The sequence below is a fragment of the Macrobrachium nipponense genome, chromosome 16 (genome assembly GCF_015104395.2).
Source record: "Macrobrachium nipponense isolate FS-2020 chromosome 16, ASM1510439v2, whole genome shotgun sequence".
NCBI classification, from domain to species: domain Eukaryota; kingdom Metazoa; phylum Arthropoda; class Malacostraca; order Decapoda; family Palaemonidae; genus Macrobrachium; species Macrobrachium nipponense.
In genome coordinates, this window is record NC_087209.1 from 62,037,550 (window position 1) to 62,053,063 (window position 15,514).

The 15,514-nt window shown below is 33.8% G+C and overlaps 1 protein-coding gene across 6 annotated transcripts in view; it reads right to left on the bottom strand.

The window, feature by feature from the left end:
- Positions 1–15,514, bottom strand: part of LOC135195770 (teneurin-m-like) — an 823,709-nt gene that overhangs the window by 65,501 nt on the left and 742,694 nt on the right. For all 6 annotated transcript variants that reach the window (XM_064222225.1, XM_064222226.1, XM_064222227.1 and 3 more), the window contains one exon: positions 648–759. In XM_064222225.1, the coding sequence (XP_064078295.1) occupies positions 648–759 (112 nt within the window). The remainder of the gene's footprint in view (positions 1–647; positions 760–15,514) is intronic.

Consider the following 15,514-nt stretch of genomic DNA (forward strand, 5'->3'; position numbering starts at 1 on the left):
TCTGATCATCATCTAAATGAAGGATTATAATTATCACCAAAATTGTTTTAATCAGACCACTGAGCTGATTGTCAGCTCTGACAGGGCTGGCAAGAATAATATTTTTGTTACTTTTATTGTTATTTTTTAGATTTTGTCAATTGAATTAACATTTTTTTAAATTTATGATTGGATTAATTGAAAACGTTGAAGTTCCGAACAAATTTCACTGCTCGAAAAAGCGTGTCTTCTCCATTCTCATAAATACCCACGGCCATATAGAATAGAATAGAATATAGAATTTAGGAAAAATGCCATGCGCTTGGACCTATGAGGTCACTCAGCGCTGAAACGGCAATTGGCAGTATGAAGATCTGAAAGGTTAACAGGAGGAAAACCTCAAAGCAGCTGCGCTATGAATTAAACGTTAGGAGAAGGTGGAAAATAAGACGGAAGAAAGAGAATATGAACGAAGGTACAGTAAAAGGTATGAAAGGGGTCACAGCTAGGGGCCGAAGGGACGCCGCAAAGAACCTTAAGTAACGCCTACAGTGCAACGCACAAGTGTACTGACGGCACTAACCACGTACGGTGGTTGCAGCCATATAGTCTCCCAGTAAGACAATGCGTATGTTAAATCCCTAACGTACCGTCCGTAGAATACTTACGGGCGATGCACGGACGTCCCTCGGCCTGGTTCCTCTCAAAATCCTCATGATGTCGTGTTGCGTGTGGGTCGGAAGGGCGCTCCTCCGAGCGTAGAGTCCTAATGACGTCCCTCTGCGAAGGAAGAATCATTATTAGTCAATGACGCAACAATCGTCGTACAAACGCACCAGTTACCTGATTACTGATCAAGTACTAAGTATAAGGATAAATATAAGTATAAGTATAAATATAAGTACTTATAATATAATGCTTGATGACGCCTTACAATTATTCACCTTGTATTTTAATAATTCACTTACATTTTTATCTATTTACCTATTAATTTCTTGATTTATTTTTTTCTTATTTTCTAATAAGTGAGATCACTCTTCTTTCCCATTACCTCGTCTTAGCTCTTTCTAATGAACACCATATCCTTTGGAAACTTGAAAATCAAGTCAACGGCCCCTTGTGTGGGTTTGTTCTACATGGATAGGGTTCATCTGATAATAATAATAATAATAATAATAATAATTATAATAATAATAATAATAATAATAATAATAATAATAATAATGATAATAATAATACTTTGGAAGCTTGAAGTTAAGTCAATGGCTCCTGTGGGGTATTCTGATTTGAATGGGATTCATCTTGTGAATAATAATAATAATAATAATAATAATAATAATAATAATAATAATAATAATAATAATAATAATAATGATAATAATTGACGTCAGTCTGCATTTACATCCAATAAAATCGTGGTTGTCCCACCGATCCAGTATATAACCATTTTGGGAATGTTGGACCCGTCAAATCCTTGGTCACATTAACTGTTCAACATTCTGCCCTGAATGAATAGCCAGAGCATACGATCCGAATTATTGCATTTTTCTTGAATTGAGAGATAAATGACGTGGTTCCAAATGGCGTAATGTAAGCGAGCTTCCGAAAAAATCAGCGGGAACACAATGGAATATACCCGTAAGCCTCAGGTCAATCACGGTTAGTAACGTCATCATCGTACGCCGACTGCAAACGCATTTGCTACTTGTGTGAAAAGGGAATTAGGGCGAATGACGTACAGATTTTTTTTCTTCCGTACGGGTATCTGTATACCTATCTATCTAATGTACACATACACACATACATACATACATACATCCATACACACACACACACACACACACACACACATATATATATATATATATATATATATATATATATATATATATATATATATATATATGTGTGTGTGTGTGTGTGTGTGTGTGTGCGTGTGTGTTCGTGCTGCAAAATGAATGGCTATGCACATACAAATATGTATGTATGTATTATATATATATATATATATATATATATATATATATATCCTTATATATATTATATATATATATATATATATATATATATATATGCGCCGCAAAATGAATGACGAACATAACAGAAACCTGCGGATGAACAAAATTACACGACAGAGACGAAATTCTGAACATAATACTACAAGAAAAGACGCAATTTCTGAACGTAATAAATGAGAAATATAACAAAAGACGCAATTTCTGAACATAATACAAGAAAAACTTAACATGAGACGTAAGTCTGAAAAAATATTAAATCGAAAAAACACATAAACTCTACGCGAAGTTTCGTATAATAATAATAATAATATATCAAGGATACTATCATAACATCATTATCTTCAAGAACAGATTAAATTTTTCCAGTATTAGGATCCTTTCCCCTTAACTCTCATAGTCCGCTTAATCCGGCCCAAGCAACCTACCACTCAACTTTCTAATTGCAATCTTCCTTGCGGATTTCCTCAACAAAAGGGCAGGTAAACCGTTGCATACTTACGGCCTGCTTTCTAAGCAAGAACCCTTTGCTGGTATTAGGCCAACTTAATCTGGAACAAAGCGTATTATTCTCCTGAAGAAGTACGTTATACATACGAAGGTGCGTTAAAATACCAGCACTGCAATATGGCAACACACTGCAGGTACGGGAACAGTACAGGTCTAAGTTTCTGAATAATCATTCTTCAGTTTTTATCTTTAGAGGGAAAGCCTAATATATATATATATATATATATATATATATATATATATATAGATATATATATATATTATATATATTTGTATGTATATATATATATATATATATATATATATATATATATATACATATATAGTTACCCATTATTAAACTGGTGTATTTAAACATATAACAATAATTCACCTTGGTGTACTTCTAATATACAATTAATATTGATAATAATTTTTATATTAACTACTAATGACAAATATACAAAGGTTGACATATATATATTATATGTATATATATATATAATATATATATATATAATATAATATATATAATTATATATATATATATATATATAGATATATATTATATATATATATATATATCTATATATATATATATAATATATATATATATATATATATATACACAATTACACGCACAGTTAACCAGCCATATAAATTATATGACAGCCTAATCAACTAACCATCACTTCGGACCGGCCCACGGAAAGTATTTCTTTATTCATTTAAGCACAAAAAGAAGAAGAATTAGAAGAAGAAAAAAAGAAGTAACGATGCAGAAGATAACATCGCCTTAAATCATAGGTAACAGCCATGAGCTGACACGACCCGGGTATAATTACACCGGGACACGAATCCCCCTAGAGAGAGAGAGAGAGAGAGAGAGAGAGAGAGAGAGAGAGAGAGAGAGAGAGAATTAAAAAATGGTTCATTTTTCCTTCGCTAATTACCTCACAAGTCAGTTCAACCCCTCACGTAATTGAAAAGGCCGTGGCTATGCTAAATAAAAGGTCTACTACACACGGTCGATATGGGATGACAAGGAAAAAAAAAAGTTAGTCAGATGACGCCGTATGAATTCTTGTTGCAACGTCCCGTCATTATTCATACCTTTCTCCTCTATTTCTCGTGGCTTTCGTCTTTCTGTGACACTTGGGAAAGATGTTATAAATAGTAATGGATGAAAGAAGCGATGTAAAATAGATCTCCTTTGTGGTAAATGTATTCGTACGTTTCTTCTCTTGTGAAAGCAGATATATCGTTAATGGATAATGGGCCTAACTTCTATGTATATATTGTAATAACCGCAATAATCATATAAAGTTCTATACTTTCTCCAAGGCTTCTGGTAAAAAAAGTCTATTAAAAAAGATTAAAAAATATGGAAATCATTATGGAATGAAAGCTAGAATCTAGGCCAAATGTCAAGCGCTGGGACCTATAAGGTCCCGAAAGTGAAATTGAGGGTATAAAGTTCTGAAACAGCTGATAGGAGAGGGTGGAAAGAAAGACGTAAGAGAAAATGAACGGAGGTACAGTAAAAGGAGTGAGAGGGGTTGCAGCTAGTGGCCGAAGGGACGCTGCAAAGGACCTTAGAACATTAAGTAATGCCTACAGCGCACCAGATGAGGTGCACTGACGTGACTAGCTCACCTACGGGAGGAAATCATTATATAAACATACTGACTGTAAAAAAATGATAAAAAAGACGAATAGAAAATGTGAAGAGAGAGAGAGAGAGAGAGAGAGAGAGAGAGAGAGAGAAACGCGCACCGCTTCTATTACAGAATAAATTATTAAAATCCTCCCCGTGACATGGCAAGGTAGAACTTATTAATAATAGACACATTAATCAATGGACGACATAAGGAACAGACAGCCCCAATCGATGGACAAATTACCGGGTGAGAAGGGACGACAATTAAATACGATGATATGCTTCTGGGGGAATGAGGTAGAACTGAATAAATATAAAGGCAAACTTATAAAAACGCTTGGACTAATTCTTCAGACATTCAGAAAAACATAGTTAATGCCGGGGCAAAATTCCAAATAGTCAATTTATCGCAAAAATCAATTTTCAGTCATTTTTAACAGGCTTTTGAGTCTGCTGTCAGTGGCGAAGCATAACTGAAACTTTGCCACAAACCCGAGCAGTCTGGTGCAAGGGGCAATGCAACCTTCCAGAACATTCCACTCTGACAAAAACTACATTCCTATCTCTCCCAATAGCGGGATATGTGCCCTAAAATCTAATCACTTTGGTCATATTTTCGTAAAAATCGACATAGGATTTATTGTGAAAACTGCTGGCTAAAAAAAAAAATAAAAAAAATTTGCTTAATCGGGGAGTAAGCCTAAAAACTACTTTGTCGTTGTTGTCCTTGTTGGGGGGTGGGGGTAGGAAAGGTCTATGGAGGAGCCTAAAAAGGTCTGATAAAGGTATTTCACGTTGAGTTAGATACAGAAATTTTGGATAGCATATTTATGATTTATTTATTAGAAAATGCAAAAAATAAATAATATGCATGTTAATCAGTACAGGAAAATTATCTCTAATAAAATATAGCGTATTTATTTTAATTCTCGTTGGTGAAACGAGACTACTTGACCGTAGACTTTAGCACGGTTTAATTTACGTTAAATGTTAGGAACATAATATTTACAAGTTATGAGTAAGTAAATTGGAGGTCGGAAATCGCCCTGTTTACTATGTGATAACTCCATACCCTTCTTATACTTTTCCAATAATGGATTATATGTGCTTATTACATATGAACTACTGATGATTTTGAATAATAATAATGATACCGAAAATAAGACAAAACAGCTAAACGTATCAAAGCTTTAATGTAACTTGACAGGTTAATCGATTCAAAACTATAATCTGACGTCGCAAAATCTATGGTCATCGACGCCTATAGCAGAGATACAGAATGCATTGGAAACGAGAGCGAGAGAGAGAGAGAGAGAGAGAGAGAGAGAGAGAGAGAGAGAGGAGAATTCTAAACATGCCTAATTTAGAGATGATTCTGTTAATGAATAATTTTTCTCTCGTAAACGTTGAACATGAGTTTTCATAATAATAACAATAATAATAATAACGCCGTATTCACTTCACATACCACTACAGTATTATCAGGCGAAGGAGAATATTAATCATACAATTACTTCCAACATTCTTTGACCGTTCGCTACCAACGGAACAGTTTCTTTACAGAAATACGAACTCTAAAGTGTACTATGCATTAAACATACATTCAGATTCATATTTTTACCCAAATGACATGAAATTACATCTTTCTCCTCTAAAACAATTCATGATTCAGTGCTATAAAGATGTGGAAAGGTGACTTACAAAAAGAAGATAAATAACAAACTAAAAGGTTTCAGGAAAATATGTTTGCTATTCCGAATAAAATATAGACGTCTGAAAATATCGGAACAAAGGTTAGGAATAATTTACCAGTATTATTGTCTTGTTTTTTTTCCAATTTATCCGTTGGACTTAATTCTTTATTTATTCATACAGTGCAACGATGACGAAAGTATTAAGTTGGTTTATGCTTTGGTGGCGCAGTGAATATTACAAAAATGTAAGACTTATGGTTAACTGATGTTCTGGGATTAAAAAGTTGAGGAATTGAAGCATACTTTATATACATGAATATATACGTATATATATATATATATATATATATATATATGATATATATATATATATATATATATATATATATTCCTGCAAACAGAATCAATCTTTGCTTTATAAAACTTCCTTCCCTGTCACCCCTTGACATACTGCCGGTGTCTCAGCACTACTATCAGATTCATTCAATAATCAACGTACCTCCAGGAATTGTATCCGGAGTCTCCCACGAATGATGACGTCACAGGGAAGGAGAAAGTGCTCATTACCCGACTGATTTGAAATCTATAAGCAGTTAACAGCCCCCCCCATTGCCCCCCCCGACCCCACCCCCTCCCCAAAAAGTTAAAGTTCATAATATGAGAAGAAAGAAAAAACGCATTTGAAATGGGTTTGTTGAACTTATGCTTGCGTGTATGAGTTACATACATACACACAAAAATATGTATACTCTCACATAAACGTACACACACACACACACACACACACACACATATATATATATATATATATATATATATATATACTATATATATACATATAAAAATTTCTGACTCACATCAGGATCGAACCCAAGTCTTTCAATTGAGAGACGAGACTGCTGCCAACCAGTCAGTCTCGACTTTCAATTGAAAGACTTGGGTTCGATCCTGACGGGAGTCAGATATTTATTTCTGTTCCACACGTGATTGTGTGTTGATTATTTCGAACACACACATACACACTCATATATGTGTGTGTGTGTATGTGTGTGTGTGTGTGTGTGTGTAAACAGTACCCATCTAAAAAAAACACTGGAAAAAGATAATAAACTAACTTTATTCAATTATTCAGTTCAATAGATGGGAAGAAACTTCTTTGGACTGATGTCTCAAACGAAAATAAATGTCATCTTGAGACTCGACGACTGATACCACCTACTCTCTTAAATCTCATTCCTCGCACCTGTCCTCGGGAACAAGTAACACCTGGAGAGGCGATTATTTAATAATAATAATTTTCAGGATGAAAATTTGGATAAAAATTTGTAAAGTTTATTTTTAAATATTCTTTAAATTTTATTTATTTTGATTTGGTACATAAGTCGTCTGTTTTTAAATACCTTTTCTATTCATCTTTATAAAATAGTCTTTCTCGAGTGAAAGAAGTCAAAATGTTTTTTTTCCCTGTCTTAAAATTTTGATAATTGTTTTATACATAAATTGGTTTCAATAACTCAATAAAATCTATACACATTTGTATATATATATATATATATATATATATATATATAAATATATATATATATATATACATATATATATATATATATCATATATATATATATATATATATATATATAATATCACATATATACACATTATATATATATAGTATAGTATATATATATATATATATAATATATATATATATATATATACTATATACATATATATATATATATATATATATATATATTATATATATATATATATAGATATATATATATATATATATCATATATATATCTATATATTATATTATATATCATATATATTAAATAATTTATATATTTAGACGCACGGACCCAGCAAAAGCCGCAAGCAATGCCTACAGTGCACAACATGAGGTGTACTGACGGCAATATCCTCCTACGTACCTTCCTAACAGTATAAAAGACATTCGTTATGGATTTCCAATTCCTTCTGCGGAGTCCCTCAAAAAATATATACTGGCCATAAATTCCCCTATCATCCAAAATCAAGCACAATATAGTAACAATTATTAGAGCAAGTCTCTCTAGTCATCGCCATTCGATTCTGGGATATCATAATCATCAAGTTAAGTCAGTTAACAACTATCGACTCAGGGATATCATTATAATCATCAAGTCACTCCAGTTTATAACTATCGATTCTGGGATATCATTATCATCATCAAGTTATCACCAATCGATTCTGGGATATCATAATCATCAAGTCACTCCAGTTATCACCAATCGATTCTGGGATATCATTATCATCATCATTTAAAAGGATATCAACTGGATATCTCGGTAACTGAAGAATCGTCAGAGAGTATCGGGAACAAATACTTTGGAACGCGGAGAGGGGGAAGCAGATCCTAGCACGACGGCGAGAGAAAAGGGGAAACGGTAAAACATAGCGAGGGCCAAATGAAAGAGGGGAACATCAGGGAAGGGTGTGCAGAGAGAGAGAGAGAGAGAGAGAGAGAGAGAGAGAGAGAGAGAGAGAGAGAGAGAGAGTTTCGAAAATACACAGCTAGCTATACTCTTGGATGTCAAAAAGTTCCGTTGTGCGTGTATATATACATATATGTATACACACACACACACACACATATATATATATATATATATATATAATATATATATATATATATATATATATATAGAGAGAGAGAGAGAGAGATGAGAGAGAGAGAGAGAACTGACGTAAAGAGAACGATGATTTCAATTACCCAAATAACCCGTCATCTAAGCGGAGAATATTTCTTCCATCCACCTTTTACAAAATGACAAAGCATGTGACTGAATTTAGGGCCCGTAACAAACCCTGGGATTTAAAAAAAAAAGATCTTTGTGTAATATTAAGTGAAAACACAATGAGGAATTAGTCACGAGCAAAAAAAAAAAAAAAAAAAAAAAACAAAGACGCCTCACTTCAACGTTATAGTATATATAACAACATTCACTGAGCGCACCGATAACTAACAATAACTAAAGACGAAAAGAAATAGCAGCTTTTAACATGAATGCGATTCTAACGCCGACGGGAATGCCCTTGTAAGTCCAATACGTCGCGGGGCAAATAATGGCGTAAGCTATGGGATAAAGGAAGCAATTAATATTTCGACTGCCTCTAGCAGCCAGCTTTTCAGAGGTATTAATTGTGTTCTTCAAAAGAAAAAAATAATAAATAAATAAAAATAGAATGAATAAATGACTACAAAGACAAAAGGGGTTTAGAGGTGGGCTTTGGGGTAGGGGTGGGGGGGTAGGGGGGTGGGGTGTTGGGAGTGGAGGTGGGGTTGGACAGGTCATACACTCGCAATGAATAAACTTGTTATGACGAGAGCCATAAAGAAAGAGGTCCATTGATTCCATTATTTTGCTATGCTTTTATTCCTGTTCGATGCGCTGCTCTCCAAACGGCGTATGCTGCTGCTGCTTTCCACGCACAAAAAAACACACAGGCACCAAACACACACACACAAAACAGACGAATATCCATCTGGCAAAACCGTCACAAAATAGGATGAGTTCGCTTACGCAACACACAATTGAAAAGTGACCCTGCAAAAGGAATTCAAAGTAATTCGAGCTCTCTATTTCATCGAGGGAAAAATAATTGCCAGTAGCGGGAACACAGTTCAACAATGAAATTATAATTGTTCCAGAGAGAGAGAGAGAGAGAGAGAGAGAGAGAGAGAGAGAGAGAGAGGATAGTTTTATAGTTGCATTTTAAAATAAATGCACCTGAAACATTCGCTGATGAGAAACCCGGAGAGAGAGAAGAGAGAGAGAGAGAGAGAGAGAGAGAGAGAGAGAGAGAGAGAGAGAGAGAGATGCTTTTATAGATACAATAAAATAAGTATATCTCAAACTTTCACTAATGAGAGAGAGAGAGAGAGAGAGAGAGAGAGAGAGAGAGAGAGAGAGAGAGAGACCTTACCTTACCTTACATCTTGTTCGGGTTGCCCCAGGTCCCTCAGTGTGAGGCACCTCTAATGTCTACCAGAGAGTTGCTAGTACATCTTCCGGTATATTTTGCATCTTCCAATCTTGGATGGTCTGGGATGCAGTTTAGATATTTGTCGAGCTTATTCTTAAACACATCTACGCTCACTCCTGATATATTCCTCAGATGAGCTGGCAACGCATTGAATAGACGCTGCATTATCGATGCTGGTGCGTAGTGGATTAATGTCCTGTGTGCTTTCCTTATTTTTCCTGGTATAGTTTTGGGCATTATTAATCTACCTCTGCTTGCTCTTTCTGATATTTTTAGTTCCATGATATTTTCTGCTATTCCTTCTATCTGTTTCCATGCCTGAATTATCATGTAGCGTTCTCTTCTCCTTTCTAGACTATATAATTTTAAGGATTGTAGTCTTTCCCAGTAGTCAAGGTCTTTAACTTCTTCTATTCTAGCTGTAAAGGACCTTTGTACACTCTCTATTTGTGCAATATCCTTTTGATAGTGTGGGTACCATATCATATTGCAATATTCAAGTGGACTACGAACATATGTTTTATAAAGCATAATCATGTGTTCAGCTTTTCTTGTTTTGTAGTGCCGTAACAACATTCCCATTTTTGCTTTACATTTTGCCAACAGAATTGCTATTTGATCATTGCATAACATGTTCCTATTCATCATCACACCAAGGTCTTTAACTGCTTCCTTATTTGTGAATGTCTCATTATTAGGTCCCCTATATGCATATAGCTTTCTTTCTCTGTCTCCATAATTTATTGATTCAAATTTATCAGAGTTAAATACCATCCTATTTACCTCTGCCCAATCATATACTTTGTTAAGGTCTCTTTGTAGAGCGTTCCTATCTTCATCACAAGTAATTTCTCTACTTATTCTTGTGTCATCTGCGAAACTACTCACTACCGAATCCTTAACATTACTGTCTATGTCTTCTATCATAATAACAAACAGTATTGCAGCTAACACCGTACCTTGCGGCACACCGGATATTACCTTGGCTTCATCCGATTTCTCGTCGTTTGCAATAACTATCTGTTTTCTGTTGTGTAAAAATTCTTTTAACCATCTTCCTACTTTATCCACGATATTGTGTTTTCTAATTTTCTTCGCTAATATATTATGGTCTACTTTGTCAAAAGCTTTTGCAAAGTCTAAATAAACCACATCTGTTTCATTTCCGCTTTTCATATTTTTGAATATGTTCTCACGGTGGACTAACAGTTGGGTTTGTGTACTTTTTCCGGGTACGAAACCATGTTGTCCTTTATTAAACAAATTATTTTTTATTTAAATGTTTCATAATATTTTTTTTCATTACCCTTTCATACACTTTCATAATATGTGATGTTAGACTCACAGGCCTATAATTACTTGCCTCTAGTCTTGATCCACTTTTGAAAGTAGGGGTAATATATGCTAATTTGTGCTCATCATAAATCTTGCCTGTATCTACACTTTGTCTTAATAATATTGCAAGTGGCTTTGCGATAGAATGAACTACTTTCTTTAACAAAATAGCAGGCACTCCATCCGGCCCTGCAGCAGCTCCATTTTTAATTTCATTAATAGCCTGCACAATATCAGCTTCATTAATATCTATGTCAGCTAAATATTCACTATTTTCATCCCTTACTTCTATATCATTATCTTCATTATCTATTCTAGGGGTGAATTCTCTCTTATATCGTTCTGCCAATATGTTGCAAATTTCCTTTTTTCATTCGTTAATCTCCCTTCAATTCTTAGAGGGCCTATTTCTATTCTTCTTTTATTCATCTTCTTCGCATATGAGTATAATAGTTTGGGGTTTTGCTTGATATTTAATAGGGTTTTTTCTTCCAAGTCCCGTTTTTCATTTTCTTTTGATTGTATAATCTTTTTGTTCTGCATTTTCTATCTTACTTTTTAGTTCTATAACTTTCCATGCATTTTTTTCTTTTGCAAGACCTTTTTTCCACTTTCTGATTTTCTGGAACAAGATCCTTCTGTCTCTTGGTATGCATGACTGATGTTTACTTTTCTTCTTCGGTATATATTTATCCACTATTTTCTCTAATATTTTATATAATATCTCCGTATTTACCTTTATGTCATCACTTACGAAAATGTTATCCCAATCTTTGTTTAATTCTTCATTTATTTCTGACCATTTTATATTTTTAGTGTAGAAGTTGTATTTTCCATATCCTTCCCACTTTTTCATTTCTTGCTTATCTCTGTTTTCACTTGCTTTGGATGGACTGTTAATTCTATGACATTATGGTCTGAAATACTCGCATTATAAACTATTATTTCTTTAACATAATTCATCTCGTTCACAAATACTAGGTCTAAAGTATTTTCCTTTCTTGTTGGCAGGTGATTTATTTGTTGAATGTTGTATTCTAGTAGCATATCTAATAGCTTTTCGAATTGCCTCTTATCTTCTGCACTACTATTACTCTCTTTTTTATATGTATAAGTACATCCACAATCTCCTATTCGTTCTTTCCAGTCTACGAAAGGAAAGTTTGAAGTCTCCAGATAGGAGAATAGTCCAGTCCTTGTGATTTCTACATATATCATCCAATTTTTCTATTATTAAGTCAAACTCTTTAGTATTAGGAGGTCTATATATTACTATGTTCATTAATTTTTCAGATTCAAATTCTACCGCTATTAGTTCACATTCTGAGTTACTATATTTCTCATATATTTTTCCTTGTTTTTTGTCTTTCCCATATATTGCGGTTCCCCCTTGATTCCTATTTTTTCTATCTGATCTATAAGTTTGGAACCCTTTTATTTGATCATCATTCCCAGTCTCTTGGGAATACCAGGTTTCACTTATATTCATTATATCTATTTTCTTTTCAATTTGGGTTAGTTCTTCTAAGTACTCTATTTTTCTTTTTGAGTTACTCGTAATAAACCCTGCGCATTCATCACTATGATGGTTTGCGTGTTTTTCCTCCTTCATTTAATATTGGTAATAATAAGGATTTTCCCATGTCTCTTTCCTGTTCTGGTATGTTGTTCTTTTTTTCATTTCCAGAAATTCTGACATTAAAAAATCCAACTTTTCCATAATATTTGTTCTTCCTTCATCATAATTATTCATTTTGTGTCTGAATCTGCAATTTTCTCCATATCTGCAATATCCTCTTGCATAATAAAAACAGTTATTATCTCTTGAGTAGAATCTTGGAGCTGATGCATTGAAATTTTTTTGCTGACACCTCTGCATATCTCGTTGATGGCTTGCTTTTTTCTTTTACCTGATATTCTTCATTCCTCTCTTTATTTGTTTCTTTCTTATTTTGGATTTTATTACTTGATTGGTTATTTATTTGATTATTTTTCATGGCTACAGGGTGCATATATTTACATTTTTTGACGAACTTACATACTTTTCCTTCTTTTAGGTTTTTGCATATTTTTGGATGTAGGTCTCTGCAATCATCCTCATAGCCATCTAGGTATGCACATTTACCATACATTTCATAGTTGTGACATACCTTAGGATGTTTGTAGTAACATTTTTCTCCAAATCTGCAATTCCCTCTTTTCAAAAGGTTGCAGACTTTGTCTTTTTTGTATATTTTTTCCTCTTTCCCGTCATTGTGTAGATCTGGGTAGAGCCTCTTCGGCATTTTCTTTTGTGTTGTCATATCGTATTTATTTCTTCGTAGGTATGCTGCTTTATAGCCTCATATGTAGTATCAATGAGTATCTCTGCATCCATACTTTTATCTTGTTCTTTGTTTTCCTTATCTTTTTCTGTCATTTCAGTTTTGTTTACTTCTCTTACGTTTTCCTCTTCTTCTTCTTCTTCTTCTTCTTCCTCTTCCTCTTCTTCTTCATCCTCAACTATTTGTACATTCAATCTTGATTTAATAACATTGTCTATCCATGGTAGACATGTTGAGCAAAAAATTCTTGTGTCTTTTCTCATATCTTGCATTACCTCAGCACACTGTGGATGGGTCGGAATGTTGCATGCAGCACATTTTCTGATTAGGTTTTGTGGATTAACTATGCTATACCACACCTTACACAGTTTACATGCTTTTGGCATTCTTTTTCCTAATGCATCAATTAGGATATTCACAAGGTTCACCTTATTCATTTTCTTTGTCGGAATATGTTGGTTTATGTATATTTTCTTTATGAGTCTCTTGACCACTTGGATTTTATTTGGAACTTCTTCAATTATTTTCAAGATGTTTTCATTTGATCTGTTCCAGTTTGAAGGATTGTATCCTTCTAATATATCTATGAATGCTTTTGTATCTTTTTGGTTAGGACTGTTGCTGATTTCATAGATCAGAAATGCCAGTTCCCTTCCTGCTACCTCATCGTATTGCGAATCTGTCAAGCAAGCTAAATCTCGCCATTTTTTTCCGCAGTTGGAACTTACTGCCATCTTGTTCTGATTTACAGTATTTCACTTGATAAACTAACTTAGAAGACGCTTTATCCTACTATTTTCACACTAATCTTATCACCGATAGTTCACGAACACTTCTAGATATTTCTCAAATTCTAGACGTGTTAAACTTGTGATATCTGTTGATTAATCTGACTTCGCGCAGGAACGTCTCACCAAGCAAGATGACTACTACTACTACGAGAGAGAGAGAGAGAGAATCTGAAGATACACAGCATTAACCGAAGAGAACGAAGATAAATAAATTCACTGAATATAGTGATTAAAACACCCAGCAATTAAGGAGAGAGAGAGAGAGAGAGAGAGAGAGAGAGAGAGAGAGAGAGAGAGAGAGAGAGAGAGAGAGAGAGATTATCTCAAAAATCACACCTAAGAGAGAGAGAGATAACGCGAAAAACAAATATTCCCCGGGCATCATGAACGGAAAGAACTATACACATGATAACTTAACTTTCTATTTACGTTCATTTCTCAAGGCTCGGTCAAACCACGCCCATTCCCAGTAATTGGTTACGACATAATTACCCGGTAATTAACACTTAAAACTCCTATTTCGGCTTCAAATCACACCAAAGGACATAACGTATGCGAGAAAATTAAATGGTTAAGGAATAAATGTACCCACATATTTTTAAACTGCTCTGAGTGAGTTAGTGTTACAATATTTGCAGCTAAATGCTTTAAGTCAACAATTGTAATAAATGGGTTAAGACGGTGATATCATTCATGTTATGAAGGTGATATCATTCGTGTTATTTTAAAAGAAAAAATGGAAAAAATAATGGAAGTACTGTACCCTATTTAAAAAAAAATGTGTATTTAAAAATACGAAAAAACACTGTACACTACTGAAAAAAATTTGTACTTAAAAAATTGAAAAAAAGGATTGGAAATACTGTATCCTTTAAAAAAAATTAGTACTTAGAAAACCGAAAAAAGAAATTGAAGTACTGTAAACTTAAAAAAAATGTGCTTCAACTAATAAAAGTATATAGCTATAACAAAGCTGTCATTAAATGTATGAACACACAGACACTTGATTCAGAAATAGAAGAAATTTAAAGATACTGCACAAGGGCATAAGAAAACCTTCAAATACTTATTTCCAATTTTTGAGCCAACGCTGCAATCTCTAACCGTAGCTTAGGTGGTTTTTCTTATAGTCAACCAACAAAACACAAGCAGATATATTTTTTCCACCACTCCAACTTTATTATCTATGAAGGCA